At 38.0% G+C, this 24,855-nt stretch overlaps 2 protein-coding genes across 3 annotated transcripts; both read right to left on the bottom strand.

Annotated features, from left to right (window-relative positions):
- Positions 1-2,599: 2,599 nt before the first annotated feature.
- On the bottom strand, positions 2,600-4,810 carry LOC127787639 (uncharacterized). Its single transcript, XM_052315727.1, has 3 exons — positions 3,825-4,810; positions 2,865-3,395; positions 2,600-2,701 (listed from the first exon to the last, which is right to left on the bottom strand). The coding sequence occupies exons 1-3, from the start codon at positions 4,725-4,727 to the stop codon at positions 2,600-2,602; spliced, it is 1,536 nt and encodes a 511-aa protein (XP_052171687.1). The 5' UTR covers positions 4,728-4,810.
- A 17,646-nt stretch (positions 4,811-22,456) lies between these two features.
- On the bottom strand, positions 22,457-24,854 carry LOC127808048 (uncharacterized). Of its 2 annotated transcripts, none has more exons than XM_052346378.1 (4): positions 24,706-24,854; positions 23,750-24,579; positions 23,018-23,563; positions 22,457-22,863 (listed from the first exon to the last, which is right to left on the bottom strand). In XM_052346378.1, the coding sequence occupies exons 1-4, from the start codon at positions 24,788-24,790 to the stop codon at positions 22,762-22,764; spliced, it is 1,563 nt and encodes a 520-aa protein (XP_052202338.1). In that variant the 5' UTR covers positions 24,791-24,854; the 3' UTR covers positions 22,457-22,761. The 2 variants fall into 2 exon arrangements, with proteins under 2 accessions (XP_052202338.1, XP_052202329.1); XM_052346369.1 differs by having other exon boundaries at positions 23,750-24,588; positions 24,706-24,850.
- Between the last annotated feature and the right edge of the window lies 1 nt (position 24,855).

Below are 24,855 nucleotides of genomic sequence, written 5' to 3'. Positions count from 1 at the left end.
AATAGGGAAAAATTTTCAATGCTCGAAAATAAAATACCTATATGCCTAGACTCACTAACGAGTCGTTACATTACTCACATCAAACATCAATATATTACTAAACAATAACTTACAGTGGAGTGAGTGTATGAGTCCCACCTGTCACATGGGGTCACACCCCCTCTCAATTTATCCACGTCAGGCAAAATTTTTGTCTAATCTCATGCGCCCAAAAAATATCATAGATGATGTAGCTCAAGCCCACGTTGGGTGTCTCATGTCCCAAACAGGTGGATTTCTTCCTTCAGTTTCCCTTTCTTTGAAATCGTTAATTCATAATTAAAGAGCGAACCACATGCTTAAGAATCTTGAGATCTCTCTCGTCTTACTCCATTCAAACCCTTCAACTAATATAGACACATTAAGAAGACAAGAAAACCCTAGGCATAGCTCGGGATTGTAATTATCCTTCTCCTCTCACTCATCTTCTTGCAATTCGCCTTTCTTCGATTCCGACAAGTCCTTCTTTATCTTGCCTGTCTCCATCTACTTTTTTGAATTTGTACGTAGTTTAATTGCTTCTATTAATGGTTTTTGGATAAGGATATACTCAAATTTCTTTGAACTTTGGTTTTCAAAGATAAATTATCGCACTTTGCAAATTAGCTAGATTAAGAGAGCATAAATTTTTGCCTTTGAATTTTTTCATCTAATATATACTTTGTTAGCAATTTCTTTTAGGTGTTTACATTTCATGTCCTATTTTGGCCCTTAATTGTATCGAGATTTTAAATGTACATTGACGTATTTTGACATCTGATTTTAGTTACATATCAAAGTGAAGAACTGAAAATTACAAGAACATGTTGACCCTAAAACCTTCAGTTCTTCTAATCTGATTCAAATAGTTGGAAACCTATTTTTCAAGGGATTTCTATTTTTGCTCGTGAATTACCGTGCCATCTATTCAGGTTTTGATGAACTTGGCAATCTTGATTTAATGCAGAGGTGTTAAGAAAAATTTAAATATTTCAGACTGCGTTCTTTTTGTTATTTTTAAGTTATTTTTAATTTTTTAAAATAATAAAAACGCATTCTTTTTATTATTTTTAAAAATATATTTTCAAAAATAAAAATAAAAAATTATAAAGGAAACCTAAAACAACAAAAAGTTGTTTCGAATATTTTCATTCAAAACAAACTCCAAACTCAAAATACGAAAAATAAGTTTCATTTTGAGTTTTACTTGAGCATTTTCATGGCGGTGAAGCAAGTTTATCAAGTAGATATTCTAATCTTGTACGTGGGAAGGTTCAACAAGATTTCACACATTCTAGACTTCCCATCCGGCAAAGGCTTGGAAGCGTTCGACGGGATGACGATCCATTCCATGGACTACGCTGCCACGAATGACGTCGCTACTTGGAATCTCGTCAAAGAGAAGCGCGTCGCCGTCGTCGGCCTCCAGAAGTTGACTCTGGACATCCCTTTCGAGTGCTCTTCGATCAATGGTAGAGCACATTATCAAAGATCGATGTAACCTGATACAATTAATTAATTCAAAAAATTTAAAAAATAATTTTTTAAAATGGTAAATAGAACACGTTTTTAATTTTTTTAAAATAAACTATCAAAATAAAAAATTAAAAATTAAAAAAATAAAAAGAACGCAGCTTTATTTTCTGTGCAATCTTAACAGAAGCTGCGAGGGAACGTCCTAAAGCACGGAGGACGTATTGAAGGCTTTCAAGGCATGTGCAGTAACCTTCCGGAGAGTAAAATTAGGAACGTGAGCTTCACATTAATTCCAGAGTGAAGTTTGATGTTCAACACTGATATTGTAGCATTTCTTGAACTTACATGTTTTCCATTGTACGTTGGTTATTTATTCCTGCAGGTCATCGTTCGGTGGTGTGGGTTACCAGTAAGTACAGAAACCTGGCTGGTAGATGGATTCTATTGCTGCAAATAAACAATTAAGATGTATGTTGCAATGATCATATTAATTATATATTTCTAAATTTACTTGATGAGGTTTATGCACCCTTATTTAGTTTTGATTATAACCGCATTTCATTGTCCATCGGAGAAACTTGTACTGCAGTCATTCCTATTACTTTTAGGCACACAAGTTGTTAATGTTTCTAATGAAAGAACATGATCTATATATAATTCACTTGAGCATGGTGCTCAAGGTTTTTCAATGCTATATTGTACGTAGTTAGTGTCTTTTATTTTCCTAACTACAATATCATGCTTCTAGTGGTATTAGATGTGATTTGACTAAGAATATTAATGGTTCTATATATAGTTGAGTATTAAAATATCAATATCGTACCCATATATCGATCGCTATTGGATGGATATGTAATCTCAATAAAAAGACTTCCTCTAAATGAATTCCTGTAATCACAATTAATGATTCATGTCTTAAATGTACTTCTTGACACAAAATTCGGCTAACAAAACATGGTTGGCACTGGCAAATGGTGCAACACATAACGAGCCACGAGGGAAGATCTACATCTTGTCCTCTGCCAAAATTAAAATTCGACAAATTTTGCTGATTAACTTGTTAATGTATGATCGATCACACACACTATATATTACATCTATTACGTTATGCCAGAAGTTCATCTTCTCCACATGCCCTGATCTTCACTTCTGTAGCATTCATGCCCAACTCCTGTACAATGTCACAACATTCTCTCCTTATTCCTGCCTGCATCACAATCAATTTATCATCGACCAAACCCACGAATTTTAATTAGAATAATGATAATTTGCCCGAAATCTGGGGCCAAATTTAGGGAATATTGGAATTTCAAACAAATTATCAAAATCCTTGTAATTATTATGGTAAACATACATGTTTCCTAACTAACCTCAATGCTCTTGCTCGTCGGCGACAGCACACGAACTTCATCGATGAGACTGGCATGCCGGTTACTACTGCAAGCCGGCAACCTGCGAATTCGTTTTCTACTATAACTCGTGAAGACGTGATTTCCCTCGGCTTCCTCCACGTATTCGAAGAAGAAAACATGGGGAGCATCGCACGGATTCCTGGATGGGATCCTGGTGTTGAACATGAACGGCGGCCTGGCGGCTTTGCTCCACGCTCCGAACGTCTCAAGAGGCCTCTGTAGAAGGCTGGGGGAATGGAAACCGTCGTAGATCCGGGCCGAGTAGCCCCACGAGATGGAGATGGTCCAGTTCTCCGACCGGTGGTGGCAGACTGTTTGCTGCAGCAGCCGCGACGCGTCGGCTTTGGCGGCTTTCATGAGATGGTGGAGCGACTGTTTTCTGTCCATGGAAGGGAATATTGGGTCGACAGCGTCAAGGTGGTGCAGGGTGAGAAGCGGCGATTGGGGATGAGCTGACAGGAAACCTGATAAATCTCGGTGGAGATCAATCTGCAGCCACAATTAGCAAAGAATAATTGCAGGTTAGCATTAGTTAGTTTCAATTGCACGTAATGATTCTTATTTGGAGTGTTTATGCTAACTGGTAGACATATCAAAGTAAGGTCTAGATTTTTATAAAGAAAAATTTGTGATGGTAGCCAATTCAATTTTATTTTTTTTAGTTACAAAAATCAATTATGAGGGATTATTTTAGAACCGTTTCAAAAGGGGTAATAAACCAGAAAGTAATATCACAAGGGCTTTGGAAACGTATGTTGAAGCAAGATTCCATAGCAAGAAAGAATGAAGATGTACAGTAGCTTATTAGATAATAATTAAGCATGGTCCAAAGCAGGTTTCTTATAAGAGATCTGTAATTATCTCTGGTATCGTGTGCCATTATTCTAATTTGAGTGTATTTTTTGTATACGGAGTTACCTGATGAAACCCTTTTTCCTGAGTGAGAGACACTCCCAGATCAGCCGCACAAGACTGCAGAATATGGTCACTTCCATACAAAGTTGGGTACCTCTTGATGCAAACATCCATGTTCTTCACCAGAGCCTCAGCAAGTGGGTAGCTTAAAGCATACCCACCTCCACCGAACGCCATTTCAAAAGAGTGAAAGAAGTTAGACGAAATGCACTCGGAATTTGCCCCAACATACAAGTACTCCCTATGGTCATACTTCCCTAAAACATCCACCAAATTGTCCACAAAAACGATGGTATCATCGTCCGTCATGATGTACCATCTCACCCCCTTGTTCTCTGCCCTGAAAAGCTCCACGATCATCCTCGCCATCCTGATGGCCTGCTTCGTCCGGTGCTTGTTGAACTGCTCGTATCTGGAGGTGTCCTCCGAGATCCAGAAAGGCGGGGACGATGACGGCCACGGAAAGAATTCTCTCCTAACCCTATCTAGAAAGAGATATCCTCTCGTCGAGTTAGGTTGCCACCATGACTCCACGTAGTATCTTCTGGTCCGCCATGTGTTGGAGCAGCTTGTGATTCCAAAGGCAAGGTGGCTAATGTTCGTGGGAGAGAAAGAGACGGCCTTGGCATGATGATGAGAATTAGTTCGCCTCAAGTTCAAGTAGGTGATCAGCGGTGAAGAGGATGAGAAGATGATGTAGATTATGTATAGGATTAGTCCAGAGATGGCTAGAGATTTGAAAAGCATTGATTTTGCTGGGAAGAATGGATTAGTGGGTCGACGTTGTGATGGGCTGAAAATGCTGCAGATGCTAGACATTTTCCAGAACTGGGAACGAAAGTGGATCAAGAAGTAGGAAAGATATGGAATCACTGCGCGAAGTATGCTATTGATGAAGAACATCATGATCAGAGTATGGTGCTTTTTCTTGTGAAGGAAACGTGAGGAATAGTAGAAAAAGGGTTTGGTTGAGGGGCTTTTAGCTAGGGTATTCTGCAGGTTCTCGTGATCAATGGCTGATAGGATAGGAGATGATGATGATGATATGGGATTTTGTAACAGAGAGATCACGCGATCGAATCAACTTTATAATTATTATTATTTATGTTAATTAGTTTTTCTATTTTGTGCTGTTAAGTCAAGGAATAAGATATTTGTTACATTTTGTTTTTAAAAACATATGTAACAAATACATTTCATATGGCTAAAGTATATTTATTATACATTATTCTATGTCATAATTAGAATACAAAATGAAAAAACCTATGTTAATTAGCATGATTATCCATAAATAATCATTGTGACATCCAACCAATTAGTGCACCTTTCAGTTTTTCTTGATTCTTTGTTATGGTTCGATTGAACCCATCAAACCCAAATGAAGCTTTAAACTTGGCCGACAATGCCATCACCAACTACTTATAATTTTTCTTTATTTTTTATTTTTCCACAGTAATAATTAAAGAAGGATACTATAAAATTTGATAGTGGTATATATTTTAAGTCACCTTGAGTGGTTTCACCTATGAATTCAAAATAGACAATATTATGTTATATAAAGTTTAATTAAAATATTAAATTTGGTGTTCTCTCAAAATGAAGCTTTATCAGATTCTGATCTCTCTAAAATGCACCCCAGTTATTTGTTTAAAAAATAAAAAAATTATTATTGTGCAGAGCTGTAATTTCAAATACATACGATAAAAAATGAAAATATATGAAAAAAAATCTACTACTATCAAAACATCATTTTTTCCCCCAAAAATGTGAGACATGGGGGTGGTGGGTTGTGGGTTGTTCGTCACTTGTTCTAACTACCGTTGCATATCTAAACAATCTCCTAACACCTAACAAATCTAATGCACTCGGAGAAATATTAAATATGATCCTAGCTCAAGCCCACGTTGGTGCTAGGTGTCTATAAATGGTCCAATTTCTTCCTTCAAGTAGTTCCATCTGGGTGTTCGATGTCCCCAAATGGTTGGATTTCTTCCTTCAGTTTCCAGCTGGGTGTCTGCTCTCTCCAGGCAGTCCGATTTCTTCCTTCAAGTTCCAACTGGGTGTCCCCAAACAATCCAATTTCTTCCTTTAGGTTCCAACTGGGTGTTCAGTGTCCCTATATGGTCTAATTTCTTACTTTAGTTTCCACTTGAGTGTCCCCAAATGGGCTGATTTCTTCCTTTAGTTTTCGCTTCATTAAAATCGTCAGTTCATAGTCAAAGAGTGAACAACACGCTTGGCGACCACGTTTCATAACCCTTTAATGACTCAATAATCTTGAGATCCCTCTCGACTCGTTCTATTCAAACCATTCGATTAACATCGAGATTAAGAAGACGAGAAAATCTCTAGATGTAATTCCCCCTCTCCTCTTACTTCTTTGCCCACAAATATGCCTTTCTTCGACTTCTGCACGTCACCCTTGTTGGGAAAATCGGGCAATTTTCCCCAAAATCAAAAGCACCAAAATAATACACACTCAAATGAGGGGGTACAAATGCAATAAATGCAAACTTGTTAGGATACATTTAACAAAGGGGAAGGGGGCATTAAATAAGGTGAAGGAGGATCTCCCTCCCACTGCCCAACCGATGTGGGATATGGGAGGAAGCCATAAAAAGTCAACAAATCTCCACCTTGGCGAATCTCCCAAATTCCAAAAAACCTCAACAATCTCTTCAAAGAATCAATAATCAGTAGGTGTCTTCAAATGCGCTATGAAGCGCCAACTTCAAATACTAAGGATATAAATCAAGTCCAAACAATGTTGAAACTTGACTGCTGTCACAACCTTAGTCATCATATCAGCAGGATTTTCAGCAGTTGGGATCTTCTGAATCTGTATCTCTCCTTCTTCTAGAATTTCCCGTACAAAATGATATCTTACGTCGATGTGCTTCGTCCTTGCATGATAAACTTGGTTCTTTGCTAAATGAATAGCACTCTGACTGTCACAATGTACCTTGATGTACTTTTGACCAATTCCCAATTCATCAAGCAACCCATAAAGCCAAATAGCCTCCTTCATAGCCTCTGTAACTGCCATGTACTCTGCTTCTGTGGTAGACAGAGCAACTGTAGACTGTAAGGTAGACTTCCAACTGACCGGTGCCTTTGCTAATGTGAACACATAACCAGTCGTAGATCGACGTTTATCCATATCACCAGCATAGTCGGAATCACAATAACTAACTATGCAATTATCCATTTTCTCATCCTGCTCAAATACTAAGCCAACATCTACGGTGTTCAGAATATACCGTAGAATCCATTTCACAGCTTGCCAATGTTCCTTTCCAGGATCATGCATATACCTGCTCACAACTCCAACTGCCTGTGAAATATCGGGCCTTGTACACACCATAGCATACATCAAGCTATCAACAACTTTTGCATACGGAACCTTTGACATATACTCTTGTTCCGCAACACTGTTCGGAGATAAAGATGCACTTAGTTTGAAATGAGGAGCTAATGGGGTACTCACGGGTTTTGACTTTTCATTCGTGCCGAAACGTTGTAGTACTTTCTTCAGATATGTTCTCTGAGTCAAACAAAGCCTTCCTCTTTTCCTGTCTCTGATTATCTCCATGCCAAGAATCTTCTTGGCTTCACCTAAATCTTTCATTTCGAACTCCTTATTCAACTGAGTCTTCAGTTTTTCAATTTCTCCACTATTCATTGAAGCTATCAGCATATCATCAACATATAAGAGAAGATAAATAAAAGATCCATCTTGTAGCTTACGCAAATACACACAGTGATCATATTTGCTTTTTGTGTACCTCTGCCCCAACATAAACATGTCAAATCGCTTGTACCACTGTCTCGGAGATTGCTTCAATCCGTACAACGATTTGTTTAGTTTGCAAACCCAATTTTCTTTATCAGCAACTCTGAATCCTTCTGGTTGAGTCATATAGATTTCCTCTTCCAAGTCACCGTGTAAAAACGCAGTTTTCACATCCATCTGAACTAGTTCCAAATTCAATTGCGCTACCAAGGCCAACAAAATTCTAATGGAAGAATGTTTCACAACTGGAGAAAACACTTCATTATAATCAATACCTTCCGTCTGAGCGTAGCCTTTAGCCACCAACCTTGCCTTGTAGCGAATATCATTCTTGTCGGGAAATCCATCTTTCTTTGCATATACCCATTTGCATCCAATTGCCTTCTTTCCCTTCGATAAGCTGGCTAGCCTCCATGTCTCATTCTTCTTAAGGGACTGCATTTCTTCATTCATAGCTTTCCTCCACTTTTCATTTTCTGAACTTTGGACAGCTTCATTGTAAGTGGCAGGAACTTCATCATTTACAATTGGAGATGCATAGGCCACCAAATCAACAAATCGAGCAGGCTTTCGAATCTCTCGTCGTGGCCTTCTTGTTGCTATTGATTCTTGTTGCTGTGGAGGTTCTTGGGTTGGAACCTCTTCTTCATCTGACGACTCCTCTGCCACAGGAGTGTCTCCACCTGATTTGATACTTACTGCTGGGTCAATTCTTCTTTCAAACTCCACCTATTTTGGAGTATTCTCCACCTGTTGTGGAGCATCATCAAACTGTTGCACAACTTCATTTGTTACTTTTTCCAACATGGCAAATTCATCAAAAGTAACATCCCTACTAAAGATTATCTTCTTCGATTCCGGACACCAGAGTCGATAGCCCTTTATTCCATAAGTGATCCCCATGAACAAAGCTTTCTTTGCTCTTGGATCCAACTTGGATTCCTTAACATGATAGTATACAGTGGAACCAAAAACATGTAAGGAATTATAATCATTAGCAGGTTTTCCAGACCATACCTCGAAAGGTGTTTTTCCACAAATAGCAGTTGATGGCAATCGATTAATGAGATGACTCGCATAAGTCACAGCCTCAGCCCAAAATTGTCTGCCCAACCCAGCATTGGACAACATACACCGAACTTTCTCCAGCAACGTTCGGTTCATGCGTTCTGCCACCCCATTCTGCTGTGGTGTATCTCTAACTGTAAAGTGTCGAACAATACCTTCATCTTGACAGACCTTATCAAATGGATCATTTCTATACTCACCACCATTATCTGTTCTGAGTCGTTTGATCCTTCTGCCAGTCTGAGTTTCCACCATATTTTTCCATTTAAGGAAACATCCCAACACTTCATCCTTTTTCTTCAAAGAATACACCCATACTCTTCGGGAATAATCATCAACAAAGGTTACATAGTGGTGTTTACCTCCCATAGATGCTGTCTTGGATGGTCCCCACACATCTGAGTGAACATAATCCAGAATACCCTTAGTATCATGGATTGCAGTGCCAAACTTCACTCTCGTCTGCTTCCCTTTGATACAGTGCTCATAGAAGTCTAATTTGCAGGTCTTGACGCCTTCCAATAATCCTTGCTTGGCTAAAATTAGCAAAGATTTTTCACCTGCATGTCCCAAACGCATATGCCACAGTTTGGTTACTTCTGTATCCCTGTCATCATCTGAAGCTATTGCTGCTGTTGTCCCAATGGCTGCATTACCCTGATAGTAATACAAGTTATTCTTCTTTCGTATACCTTTCAATATTACAAGTGCGCCAGAGAACACTTTCATAACTCCATTTTCTGCAGTTACCTTCAATCCCTTGGACTCCAATGTTCCCACAGAAATGAGATTCTTTGTTAAACTCGGCACATATCTTACATCTGTCAGTATTCTGGTTGATTCATCATGATTCCTCAAATGGATTGTGCCAACTCCGTTTGTTTCACAAGGTGTGTTGTTTGTGTTGAGTTACATAGATCTTATCATATGCGCAGCGGAAATTAAAATTTAATTTGGAGGTATCCCGTTTTTCAGAAATTATGGTTTAATAAAACGAAGGCATAAACGAAAAATACCTCTTTGATGAAATCTTATTTCACCGTTAGATTTCCCGCCGTATAATCCTCCAAGTGTAGGATGCCGAGTCGGTCCACCCGAAATCACTTCTATTCAAGAATATCAAAGAGAGAAGATAAGTAGAAGAAATTTTTCACAAAAATTTCTAACTTACCTCTTGGATTCAAGAACACTTCTCCAAAATTCTCTCTACATTCAAGTGAATCAAGAAGACACTTATGAGAGAAAATAAGAGTTTGGAGCTATTTATAGTTCCAATTAAAAACTATTCTTCATTAAATGGGTTGGGCTTCTCAAGCCCATTCCATTTAATGCAATTGGACCAAGCCCAATCCAATGGAATTTATTTGAATCCAATAGTGCCATTGGGCCAAGCCTAATGTACTAGCAAAAGGCCCAACCCAATCTATGATTAAATAATTACATTCATAATATAATTATTTAATTACTCTTATTTATCCAATAAATAAATGCACTATAATTAGTAATTATAAAATTACTAATTTATTTATTTTCTCTTTGAAAGTAATTTCTTTTTGGGTGGGACTTTCTGGGTCCACAAATAAATTGGCAACAAGAATAATCAACAATTAATTCTCGTAAACCATGAGTGACATCTAGCAATATATCATGATTACCCAATTTATTGTGAAGCGGGTATTGTGAACCTTTTACTACGTTACCATACAATACGGTCCTTCTATCATCCTATATCCCGACAAGATATGAGATCATGGTCAGTAGGTCGAATCTCTTAATCTTGTCATATGACCAAATCCAAAATCAATCTTGACAAATTATGACACAACCCGTATGGAACAAATTCCATCGTCATATTACCTCGGCCAAGGATTTATCGTCAAGTGATTACTGGATCGCATAGGATATCCTCCTCATAAATCTCGAGGTGATAGATTCCATGTCTAATGCACACATACCTCATGTATCACTGAATCAGGCACATAGATACGTATGATTATCCTTGATTAGAACAACCACATGATATCGTTGATATCCTAATCCACCAATACACAGATATCCATGTCATCTCAGGTCTAAGGACTAGTTGTAAAATCGCAGCTAACATTAAATCATTGACCCGTGAGAAATAACCCATGTGATTTAATGTTAACAGTCCCGTTCAGTGAACTCGTTCTTGTAACGAGCACCCACTTATCTTCCTTCTATAGCTCATACAGAATGGCACGAGACTCACCAACCTTATCTTTCAGTATCTCATACTGAAACAAGGAGGAAGACAATGTGCTGGCCTTTACGAGTTGCTATCATCCATGATAGGAATTCTATGGCCAGGAACATGTTTATAGTATAACAAATTGTGGATTATCCGTAACTCGTATTCTTAACACTTAAGAATGGTATCCACTTCTTATTATACTAATGGATATATGTTTTATAATTTAAACCATATTGCAATTTAAATAAAAACATAAACTTGCCATTTAAATAATATTTAAAGAATTACAAGATCGAGTCCCTTTGTGTCACTGGAACTGGTCTTTAGGGCTCATATCTAACAATCTCCCACTAGCACTAAGACCATTCAGTGTGGTATCTCATACCCCACCTATCTAGATGAAAATCTAGTTGCTTCTGGTTCATGGCCTTAGTCAGTGGATCTGCTGCATTCTGTGATGTATCTATTCTCTGCACATTGACATCTCCTCTACCAATGATCTCTCTAATGAGATGGAAGCGTCTTTCAATATGTTTGGACTTCTGGTGAGACCTCGGTTCCTTAGCTTGCGCTATGGCTCCATTGTTGTCGCAAAACAAGGGGACGGCAGACTTTATAGAAGGAACCACTCCAAGTTCTGTCACAAACTTTTTGACCCAGACTGCTTCCTTTGCAGCATCCGATGCTGCAATATACTCGGCTTCTGTTGTAGAATCGGCAGTCGTATCCTGTTTGGAACTCTTCCAACTGAATACTCCTCCGTTGCAGGTAAACACATATCCAGAGATAGACTTTCTATCATCAACATCTGATTGAAAATCAGAATCTGTGTAACCCTCCACTTTCAATTCTCCTTCACCATAAGTAAGGATCAAATCCTTAGTTCTTTTCAAATATTTAAGGATATTCTTAACGGCAATCCAGTGTTGCTCACCTGGATTAGACTGATATCTGCTTGTAACACTTACAGCATGAGCAATATCAGGCCTAGTACATAGCATTGCATACATTAGGCTTCCTATTGCTGAAGCATAAGGAATCCTAGACATGCGTTCTCTCTCTTCTTGTGTCTTGGGGCACATATCACGAGAGAGGTGGATTCCATGTCTAAAGGGCAACAGTCCTCTTTTGGAATCTTCCATGTTGAACCTCTTCAACACTCTTTCTATGTACTTATTTTGGGAGAGTCCTATCAATCTCTTGGTTCTATCTCTATAGATCCGTATACCGAGAATATAGGCTGCTTCTCCCAAATCTTTCATGGAGAACTTACTTGACAACCAGACCTTTATTTTTGACAACAACCCTACATCATTCCCAATGAGTAAGATATCATCTACATATAAGACCAAAAATGCTATTGCACTCCCACTAGCCTTTTTATAAACACAGGGTTCATCAACGTTTTGTATGAAACCAAACGATTTGACTTCATCATCAAAACGAATGTTCCAACTTCTGGATGCTTGCTTAAGACCATAAATGGATCTCTTAAGCTTGCATACCTTCCCTGCGTTAACTTTAGGTGTGAAGCCTTCAGGTTGTTCCATATAGATTTCCTGATCTATATAACCATTTAAGAAAGCTGTTTTCACATCCATTTGCCAAATCTCATAGTCATAATGAGCAGCAATGGCTAGTAAAATTCTGATGGATTTAAGCATGACGACTGGAGAAAAGGTTTCTTCATAGTCAATCCCTTGTCTTTGTCGATAACCTTTTGCCACAAGTCTTGCTTTATAGGTCTCTACCTTTCCATCTGAACCTATCTTCTTCTTGAAGACCCATTTACAACCAATAGGTACTATACCTTCTGGTGGATCTACAAGAGTCCAGACTTGGTTCTCATACATGGAATCCATTTCAGATTTCATGGCTTCTAGCCATCTTTTCGAGTCGATATCTGATATCGCCTCTTGGTAAGTGGTAGGATCATCTGAGTGATCATTGTCTCCTACAAGGAACAACTCTTGTTCATTTAGAAAACCATATCTCTCGGGTTGATGGGGTATCCTCTCACTTCTTCTAATGGGACGTGCAACACTCGACCCTGGCTCCTCAATTGGTACTTGGACATCTCGTGGCATAGTTTCAGGCTCGGTGAACCCTTCACCAAGTTCTATTTTCCTTTCATTGCCTCTTTCTTGAATAAACTCTTTTTCAAGAAAAATGGCATTCCTGCTTACAACTACTTGTTGCAGTTCAGGAATATAGAACTCATATCCTAAGGTATCTTTAGGATAACCCACGAAACTACCCTTTAAAGATCGTGTCTCAAGTTTCTCTGATTTAAGCTTTTTCACAAAAGCTGTACATCCCCAAATCTTAACATGTTTAAGACTGGGCTTCCTATCAAACCATATCTCATGTGGTGTTGTAGGAACTGACTTGGAAGAAACTCTGTTTAAGATATATATTGCAGTAAGAAGGGCGTGTCCCCATAGAAACAAAGGTAAGTCTGTACAACTTAACATACTTCGAACCATATCTAATAAAGTCCGATTCCTTCTTTCTGAAACTCCATTCAGTTGAGGCGTTCCTGGTGGGGTCCGTTGTGAAATAATACCTGAGACTTTAAGAAAATCTTCAAACTCGTTACTAAGATACTCACCTCCACGATCTGATCGTAAGGCCTTTATCTTTTTACCAGTTTGATTTTCTACTTCAGCTTTAAAATCTTTGAACATTTCAAAAGATTCAGATTTATGTCTCATGAGATAAACATATCCATATCTAGACATATCATCTGTAAAAGTTATAAAGTATTGATAACCTCCTCGGGCTATTACATTAATAGGCCCACACACATCCGAATGTATAAGTCCTAACAATTCTGTGACCCTTATACCTTGCCCAGTAAAAGGCAATTTGGTCATCTTTCCAAGGATACAAGATTCACAAGTTGGATATGGTTCAGAACCTAATGGACCCAAAAGCCCATCTTTCTCCAACTTAGTGATTCTGTCATCCCCTATATGACCCAATCTGTAATGCCACAGAATTTTAGAATTTGGGTTATCACGTGGTCTCTTATTATTATTTGATACATGCAGATGCTCACTATTATCAACAGTCACATTCAAAATGTAAAGACTATTGACAAAATTACCAGTAGCAATCAATTTATTTCTAAAATAAATTTCACAAACATTATTCTTAAAAGAAAATTCATAATTTTCTTTCACCAATACAGGAATAGAAATAATGTTCTTAAAAGCTCCAGGTACACATAAACAATTGTTTAAAATTAAACTATGTTCATGTGATAAAATTAAAGATACAGTGCCGATAGCTGTGGCTGCAACTCTTGCCCCATTTGCTACCTTTAGCACAATCTCATTATCTGCAAGCCTTCTACTTTGTTCCAGATCCTGTATAGATGCACAAACATGAGTTGTCGCTCCAGAATCTAGAATCCATAAAGTAGAAGAGTAAGCAATGGAAAAATACTCATGAACTATCATCATACCTGTCGCTTCCTTCTTCAAGGAACTAAGGTAATCTTTACAGTTCCTTTTCCAATGTCCCTCTTTGCCACAATGGAAACATTTTCCTTTGGCAACAGTTTTTCCCTTCTTCTTTTCAATCACTTTAGTTGCTTGGGTGGCCTTCTTTTTACCTTTCCCCTTTCTAGTCTTACTAGTAGAGGACACAGCCATCACAGTGCCTGTTTTCATGGTACTCTGGGCCGTTATTAGCATATTCATAAGTTCCGCCGGGGTACACTCAATCTTGTTCATATAGAAGTTTGAAATAAAACCCCCATACGAATCTGGCAAAGACTGAAGAATTGCATCTATTTGAAGATATTGATGCATTGGAGCATCTAATTCATTCAGTTTATCCATCCAGGAGATCATTTTGAGAACATGGTCTCCAACTGATCCTCCAGCAGACATCTTTGCTCGAAAGATTGATTTAGATATCTCATATCTAGCACTTCGACTTCGCTCACCATACAACTCTTGTAAACGAGCAATAATCGAATACGCATTTGGCATCTTATTATGCTGCCGCTGTAACTCTTGACTCATAGTAAGCAAGATGTAACTCTTAGCAACAAGATCATCATCTTGCCACTTATTGAGTGTATCTTGTTCCTCCTGAGTAATATGTTCAACAGTTGGCTCAGGGATAGGCGTTTCCAAGATATATGTGATTTTTTCCAAGTTTGTAATCAATTTCAAATTTAGAAGCCAGTCGTTGAAATTTGGTCCAGTTAGCCGGTTTGCGTCAACAAATTTAGAAAGTGCATTTAGTGAAGCCATTTGATATATCTGCAGAAAATAAGTAGATTATTAGATATCTTGTTTTCTTAACTATCTGATTTTGGTCTTTAAATCAAACAGTACCTCCCACTGAGTTTTTCAAATTCCTTACTCCCATTTAAAGGAACAAGCAAATTCACATTGGCATGAATTCTAGTGGGTATTTGGATTCTTATTAATTTTATTACTCCTCACATAATAGATTCTTGGAATAATAAATTCAATAAGTGGACAACGCTTGTCCAGTACATCTTATGTACGACCCAAATATTTTGTTTCGGCTCCCAGTCCAATATACCTCACATAATAGTTTCTTGGCAATTGAACATAGTTAAATCATACCATCACGCTGACAAGTCTACACAGTTGAATATCGATTGCCTCACATAATAGATTCTTGGGTCACGATATTTGTGCATCCCCATCTCATCAAATGTTTTAAATAGAAATTAAAGTATTTTAATCAATGTGCAACCCCTATGTATCCATAGCCGATCAACACACAAATTAAAAAGCCCCAATTTCTACCGTGATGGAGAGCCCCGATTAGATTGTCTTAACTCTTAAGGTCCAACCGGTTACAATTTAATTTTATAAATATGGGAGATTTTTTAATTAATTGGTCTCACTTTTCACATGCAACGTTTTAACATACATCAACTATGTAAATAAACATTGCATAAAATTAGTCGATATGGTCATGGACTCAATCATGCATTCTAAGCGCAATTCCAGCCATTGGAATTGTGCGGTGCATTCGTGGGTGAATAAATAAGGAAACGCCTATAACTATTACAAACATAACCCTTTCACATAGGGTCTTCATTTCCTTGATTATTTTGCCATCAATGACTTCACTCCAAGCCGTGCCTCGATTGATGTGAATCCATTGCTTTTACAATTTACTATAAACTACTTTTACAATAAAATTAAAACAATAAATAATTATTTTACAACCGTCATGAAAAAGACGGCTACCTTCGGCACGCAGGCCGTTAAATAAAATAATCCATACATCCACATCACACATACATCATCCATGTAGTGTCCTAAGTCCATGACCATTACCGATATGCAACAAGGCATCCACAACATGCTATTAACAATTAAAAGCATATTATAAGCAATCATATGATTATTGGACAATTGTATAACTAATTATACATTGGTATTTTTTTTAAATAATAAAATAAATAAATAAAATAATAATAACAATTATTATTATTTATTTTATTCATTATTATTATTATTTTAAATAAAACAAATAAATAAAACAAATAATAATAACAATTATTATTATTTATTTTATTCATTATCATTATTATTTTAAATAAAACAAATAAATAAAACAAATAATAATAACAATTATTATTATTTATTCTATTTTTATTTTTAAATAATAAAACAAATAAATAAAACAAATAATAATAACAATTATTATTATTTATTTTATTATTATTATTTTTATTTAAAACAATTAAAAATAATAATAAATAAATAAATCTGCCAATGGCAGACAGAGGGGGGGGGCCAGCCCCCACTGCGCGCACAGTGCGCGCGCATAGTGCGCGCACTGCGCGCGCATTCCGCGCGGTGGTGCGCGGGCGGGGCCCGCGCACCCACCAGCGCGCGGCGCTGGTGCGCGGGCCCTGCCCGCGCCCCTGCCCGCGCGGCGCGGGCTAGCCCCGCGCCTTGCGCGCATCTGGGCGCGCCCATGCGCGCCCAGCGCGCCCAACGCTCGCGTCTGGGCGCGCTGGGGCGCGCCCAGCACGCACCCAGCGTGCTGGTTGCCCCCCGGGATGCACCCGGTACTGCCCGTCCGTCCCGAAACAAATTTCGATACTTCCAGCTACGCCAAAACTGATTCCAGCACTGTCTAACAGTGTTAAATCAGTTTTAAAACGCTGCCGGCATGCAACTCTTCTTCGGATCTCATCCAAAATTGTTTTATTTTTCAAAATACCAATTCAATGTCCAATAATCACATGAATAAAACCATAAAACTGAAAAACGATGGCTCTGATACCACTGTTGAGTTACATAGATCTTATCATATGCGCAGCGGAAATTAAAATTTAATTTGGAGGTATCCCGTTTTTCAGAAATTATGGTTTAATAAAACGAAGGCATAAACGAAAAATACCTCTTTGATGAAATCTTATTTCACCGTTAGATTTCCCGCCGTATAATCCTCCAAGTGTAGGATGCCGAGTCGGTCCACCCGAAATCACTTCTATTCAAGAATATCAAAGAGAGAAGATAAGTAGAAGAAATTTTTCACAAAAATTTCTAACTTACCTCTTGGATTCAAGAACACTTCTCCAAAATTCTCTCTACATTCAAGTGAATCAAGAAGACACTTATGAGAGAAAATAAGAGTTTGGAGCTATTTATAGTTCCAATTAAAAACTATTCTTCATTAAATGGGTTGGGCTTCTCAAGCCCATTCCATTTAATGCAATTGGACCAAGCCCAATCCAATGGAATTTATTTGAATCCAATAGTGCCATTGGGCCAAGCCTAATGTACTAGCAAAAGGCCCAACCCAATCTATGATTAAATAATTACATTCATAATATAATTATTTAATTACTCTTATTTATCCAATAAATAAATGCACTATAATTAGTAATTATAAAATTACTAATTTATTTATTTTCTCTTTGAAAGTAATTTCTTTTTGGGTGGGACTTTCTGGGTCCACAAATAAATTGGCAACAAGAATAATCAACAATTAATTCTCGTAAACCATGAGTGACATCTAGCAATATATCATGATTACCCAATTTATTGTGAAGCGGGTATTGTGAACCTTTTACTACGTTACCATACAATACGGTCCTTCTATCATCCTATATCCCGACAAGATATGAGATCATGGTCAGTAGGTCGAATCTCTTAATCTTGTCATATGACCAAATCCAAAATCAATCTTGACAAATTATGACACAACCCGTATGGAACAAATTCCATCGTCATATTACCTCGGCCAAGGATTTATCGTCAAGTGATTACTGGATCGCATAGGATATCCTCCTCATAAATCTCGAGGTGATAGATTCCATGTCTAATGCACACATACCTCATGTATCACTGAATCAGGCACATAGATACGTATGATTATCCTTGATTAGAACAACCACATGATATCGTTGATATCCTAATCCACCAATACACAGATATCCATGTCATCTCAGGTCTAAGGACTAGTTGTAAAATCGCAGCTAACATTAAATCATTGACCCGTGAGAAATAACCCATGTGATTTAATGTTAACAGTCCCGTTCAGTGAACTCGTTCTTGTAACGAGCACCCACTTATCTTCCTTCTATAGCTCATACAGAATGGCACGAGACTCACCAACCTTATCTTTCAGTATCTCATACTGAAACAAGGAGGAAGACAATGTGCTGGCCTTTACGAGTTGCTATCATCCATGATAGGAATTCTATGGCCAGGAACATGTTTATAGTATAACAAATTGTGGATTATCCGTAACTCGTATTCTTAACACTTAAGAATGGTATCCACTTCTTATTATACTAATGGATATATGTTTTATAATTTAAACCATATTGCAATTTAAATAAAAACATAAACTTGCCATTTAAATAATATTTAAAGAATTACAAGATCGAGTCCCTTTGTGTCACTGGAACTGGTCTTTAGGGCTCATATCTAACAGTTTGCTGTGTAAACAACTCCTCCATCAAGTTCTTGAAAGTCAAAGAACCAATTCCGATTAGGACACATATGGTGGCTGCAACCCGAATCCAAAAGCCAAGCTCCAAAATAGCTTGTTGAAGACGTAAGAACTAATGAAAGGTCTGAATCCTCATCATTAACTTCAGCAATATTTGAGACGGCTTTCCCTTTGTCAGATTTGCCCTTAGCTTTTAACTTTGGGCAGTCCTTCTTCCAGTGGCCTTTCTCCCGACAGAAGGCACATTCATCTTTGTTCGGTCTGGGTTTCGAACTAGACCTCCCTCTCCTTCCTTTCTTCTGGCTTTGCAAACGGCCTCTTACAATCAATGCTTCTGCTGCGTCATGCGTTGTTTCCTTTTTATCTTTCTTTCTCAACTCATAACTATACAAAGCAGCACAAACTTCACTAAGAGATACCTGAACCTTCCCGTGAAGTAGAGTCGTCTCAAGAAATTCAAACTCCTCGGGAAGGGATCCCAACAGCATCAAAGCCAAATCCTCATCTTTGAACGTTTCATCTAAATTCATCAAATCAGCTACCAACTGATTAAAGGTAGTGATATGATCATTTATTGTGGTACCAGGAACATAAGTAAAGCGGAACAATCTCTTTTTCATGTAGAGCTTATTCTGACCGCTTTTCTTCAAAAATTTCTCCTCCAATGCCTTCCATAGTATACCGGCAGAATTTTCCTTCAAGAATGCATACTTCTGCTCTCTGGACAGACATGATCGAATTGTACCACACGCCAATCGATTGATGGTCTTCCAATCTTTTTCTTCAACATCTTCTGGTTTCTTTTCTTCAATGGCGATGTCTAGACCTTGCTGGAAAAGAGCGTCTAGAACCTCGCATTGCCACATGCCGAAATGACCCGAGCCATCAAACACCTCCACTGCAATTCTTGTATTCGCCAGATTCCTCGCCCAAGTGGACGAAGAAGAAACTCCCGATGTGGATTGTTCTGAATTCTTTTCGCCCGCCATCTCTGCCATCTTCTATATTCAATAGTTATCAAAGCGGAAACAATCCAAGAAAATCTTTTCTGATGTGGAAGATCAGACACAACTGCAACCACAGAGCATACTAAGAAAAACTTGGCCAAAAAAAAGAATCTTTTCTGATGTGGAAGATCAGACTCAACTGCAACCACAGAGCATACTAAGAACCTTGGTCTCTGATACCAATTGTTGGGAAAATCGGGCAATTTTCCCCAAAATCAAAAGCACCAAAATAATACCCGATAAAAACTATTGAATATAAACATAAACAGAACACCAGAAAATTAACGAGGTTCGACCAATATGGCCTACGTCCTCGGACACCACCAAATCTTCTCTAATATCAAAGAGAGAAAATACAAAGTGTGTAAGAGAAATACACACTCAAATGAGGGAGTACAAATGCAATAAATGCAAACTTGTTAGGATACATTTAACAAAGGGGAAGGGGGCATTAAATAAGGTGAAGGAGGATCTCCCTCCCACTGCCCAACCGATGTGGGATATGGGAGGAAGCCATAAAAAGTCAACACCCCTTTCTCTCTCTCTCTCTCTCTCTCCACCCCCCTTCCCTCTAGTCCACCTGCTCTTTTGAATTTGTATGTAGTTTAATTGCTATTATTGATGGTTTTCAGATGACAACATATTCAAATTTTCAGCATCACTGCATGGAAAAAGAATAATTGAGAAAATTTGAAAAATGCATAATTTCTATTGCAAATTTTGGTTTTCAAAGATAAATTCTAGCACTTGGGAAATTGGCCGGAATAGGAGAGCATAAATTTATGTCTTTGATTTTTTTCATCTAATAATGACTTTCAAGTTGGCCTTTAACTTGTTAGTTTACATTTCATGTTCTCTTTTGGCTCCTAATTATACCGAGATTCTAAATGTCTATTGACATGTTTTGATATCTAGTTTCAATTACAATAGAAGTGAAGAATTGGAATTATAAAAATAGGTTGACACAGAAGTTTGCCGTTCTTATAATGGTAATTCAAATAATGGAAAGCCTATTTTTCAAGGGATTTCTATTGTTGTTGATGGATTATCGTGCCATCTAGTCAGGTTTTGATGAACCTGGCAATCTTCATTTAATGCAGTGGTGTTACCAAAAATATAAAAATTTTATTTTCTGTGCGATCTTAAGAGAAGTTGCACGGGTACGTCCTAAAGCATGGAGGACGCATTGAAGACTTTCAAGGCGTTGCGATACTCATATCATATGCTGCAGTAACCTTCCAGACTGTAAAATTAAGAACGTGAGCTTCACATTAATTCCACAGTGAAGTTTGATGTTCAACACTGATAAGTGTAGCATTTCTTGAACTTATATGTTTTCCATTGTACGTTGGTTATTTATTCCTGCAGGTCATCATTCGGTGGTGTGGGTTACCAGTAAGTAGAGAAACCTGGCTGGTAGATGGATTCTATTGCTGCAAATAAACAATTAAGAAACGTACATTCAAGTTATTTTGTGGATTCCAATACATGACACTATGGTATCTAGTTATTTACTTGTTTCTCTTGGGAAGAACGTTGTCCTTCTAGCTTGGGAAGGGGCTAACAAAGTGCTTTGTTTACACGGATTTATATCTAATTCTTTCCTTTTATATCTAAATTTGAAGAAAAGTTCAAATGTTAGAAATTCAGAAAATTAACACATGTTTATAAAAAATGAGTTTTTCTAAATCCAGTTTCAGTTTTGGAGATTCTCGTTTATTTGCTAATTTTTTCAAGTTCTTACACTTGAGAAGAACAAGTCTTCTAATTCTCTATTCTCTGTGGAGTAATTTTTTGCTTATGAATGATGAGAATTAGAACAAGTCTTCTAATTCTCTAAGGTGCTCTTCTCAACTCTGTCTAACCCTCTCAGTCTGCGTGCTGGCATTCATTTGCATGTTTGAAGCTATTTCTGTTTATAATAATAGAACAATGATACAACCATTAAAATAGAAAGACAGATTGAAAAGTCTAGTTTACTCTTACATTGGTTTTCAAGCATGGGGGTTCAAAAAGGTCTTATGCATAACTCCTTCAATCTACCAGGTTGGAGGGCACATCACACTCTTGCTTCTGAATTGATAGTGTGAATTGGATGTAATGTTTTATATGATTATTCAAATAAGAAAACAATATATATATATATATATATAGAATATGCTAACAAGAGACTCTTTTTAGTCTTGCCTTTCTAATTTTTATAAAAAAAAATGAAAATTATATTAAAAATTTTCCACCTCTTAATTTAATGAATTTTTGACAAATGCATTATTGGATGTGGATTAAGTTTATCTTTAGAGCTTAATTTATATAATATAATAAATTATAGATCAATTGGGAAGAATGAAAATGGTCTCTTTTTAGTACAGGAATTGTCAAAATTGTTAGTCGTCCCTTTAATATATCGAATTTGAGTTGGGTATTCTTTAGGTGATGCCCTTAATCTTCTATTTACATCTCCATCAAATACCCATATCCACTTATTTTATACAAAAACAAAAATTGTTTACAATATTTTATAACTCTAAAATAGAGAAGCTTTCACAGAAACTAAACATGGCCACGGAATACGAAGACATTTACATTTGAATGTTGCAGCATAAGCTTCCCAAAACTAAAACAAAGTAATTTGAACTTGTAATTTTATTTTTGTTGTAGGAAAATTTAATAATTATCAAAATAAAACACAAAAATGCAGCCAAAAATTAGCTTTTATAGTTCTCGTCCTAATGAAGTTCTAATAGAAGATCTCACGAACATCACAAGCCATAAGACATGGTCACATGGGTGAGCCAAGTTGCTTTTGAAAACAAAAGACTTACATATATATATATATATAGAGAGAGAGAGAGAGAGAGAGAGATAACATCTTAACAGATAATACAGTCAGGCCAGTATTTCATGTTGCATGCAAGCTCTAAGCTTGATCACCGAAGCATTCATGTAACTCGCGCTTACAACATCACAACATTCTCTTCTACTTGCAACCTGCAAAGGGAGTAAAAGAACGTATAAAAGTCATTAATTCTTCAAGAGTACATTTTTCGTCTAGTAGGTAGAAAGATTTCACAACCCATTATTTTAGAATAAGAATTAAGCAACAGTTGAATACAAACAAACTAAATATGAGATGATCACTCACCCCAGCAAGCCTTTTTGTTGGCGAGAGAACATGAATTTTGAAGATGTGATCTGCAGAAAGGCGGCTACTCGAAGAATTACAAGCTACCATTCTCCGGGGCCATCTCCGAGCATAGCTCGTAACAACGCTGCCGCCGATCTTCTCCTCCACCGAATCGAAGAAGAAAAGGTGGGGAGCTTCGCAAGGATCACTAGAAGGGCTGCGAGTGTTGAACATGTACGGCGGATACGCACCCTTTTGCCACGGGAAAAAGGTCTCAATTGGCCTCTGGAGAATGCTGGGAGGAATGAAGCTCTCGTAAATATGAGCCGAGTAGCCCCATGAAATGGAGAAGCTCCAGTTGCTTTGCTTGTAATCATCGTAGCACACGGTTTGTTGCAGTAAGCGTGGTTCGCCAGCTGCTGCGGCTTTCATGAGGTGGCTGACGGATTCACGGTGGTTCATGAAGGGGAAGATGGGTTTTACAGCTTCAAGTCGATGGAGGGAGAGCAGAGGAGATTGTGGGTGGGCTGATAGATATCCTGAAATGTCCCCTCGTAGATCAATCTGTAAGAAACATGCAATTTTTACCTTAATTTGACATGTGAAGGAGTAGAAGACGCCCCTGGTCTAACCCCGAAGGGTATGGTATTTGACCAAGGACGAGTTTATGCATATATTTCTACATACTTCTTATCATCTAGTCTCACGTGATTTGTGGGCTATTACTATTTTGAAACATAAGAATAATACCTGATGAAAGCCCTTCTGATGAGTTAGAGAGACTCCCAAATCAGCAACACATAAGTGCAGAATAAGGTCACTCCCATACACAGGGGGATACCTTTTGATACAAACATCCAAGTTCTTAGCCAATGCCTTCGCCAGAGGGTAACTCAAAGCATACCCGCCTCCACCAAATGCCATTTCAAATGCTCCACGCACATTATTCACTATGCACTCTGAATTTCTCCCTATGTAGTAGTACTTCCTGTGATCGTATTTCCCAAGAACCTCCACCAAATTGTCCACGAAAAGAACAGTGTCATCTTCAGCCATCACATACCACCTCACATCGCCCCTGTTTTCAGTTTTAAACGTCTCCACCATCGTCCTCACCATTCCGATGGCAGACGGTATCAGATCCTTGCCATACTTTCTGATTCGAAATGGCGGATCGACAGTTGAAGGCCATGGAAGATACTCGGTTGGAGGCCTGTCCAGGAAGAGGTATCCTCTGGTAATGTTCGGCCGCCACCATGCTTCAATCTGCCATTTCTTGTCCTTCCATGTGTTTGAAGAGCCGGCGATTCCAAAAACCAGGTGGGTGATATCAGTGGGAGAGTAGGCACTGTAAGTATCCCACTCTGGGCTTGAGCTGGAGAAGGGGATGTAGAATTGGCAGCAGAGATGGTCGGACGAGCGGATGTAAATTAGACTTAGGATCAAGGCTGAAAGTAGCAGTGCTAAAAGTAGCAGTAAAGTGCAGAATCTGCTGATGAATAATTTACTGGGTAAGTATGTAACCTTTTGTTGGATTGCCCCGGAGTTTGCAGCAACAGTCATAGATGACATGCTGAAGGCTGAAGAGGCTGAGCAAATTAGAAATAGCCAGATGAAGCAGCGTAAACTAGAGCTGGACGTAATAAACCAGAGGAAATGCAAGACAAATTAGATTAGTGATGTTCATTCATGTGAGTTGTAGCTACCTTTTAACACGCACATCATGTAGCTAATGATGAAAACTAGGCCTTGGCCATAATAGTCTCGTGAAAGTTGATCAATTAAAATCATATTTACAGTTGATCTTCACATGTTTTGGTCATTCTGGGGCTTCTCCTGGCATGCCCCGGGCATGG

This window comes from Diospyros lotus, chromosome 1 (genome assembly GCF_014633365.1).
Source record: "Diospyros lotus cultivar Yz01 chromosome 1, ASM1463336v1, whole genome shotgun sequence".
NCBI lineage: Eukaryota > Viridiplantae > Streptophyta > Magnoliopsida > Ericales > Ebenaceae > Diospyros > Diospyros lotus.
Note: the sequence above shows the minus strand (reverse complement) of the source record. Positions and strands in the feature narration are given on the sequence as shown.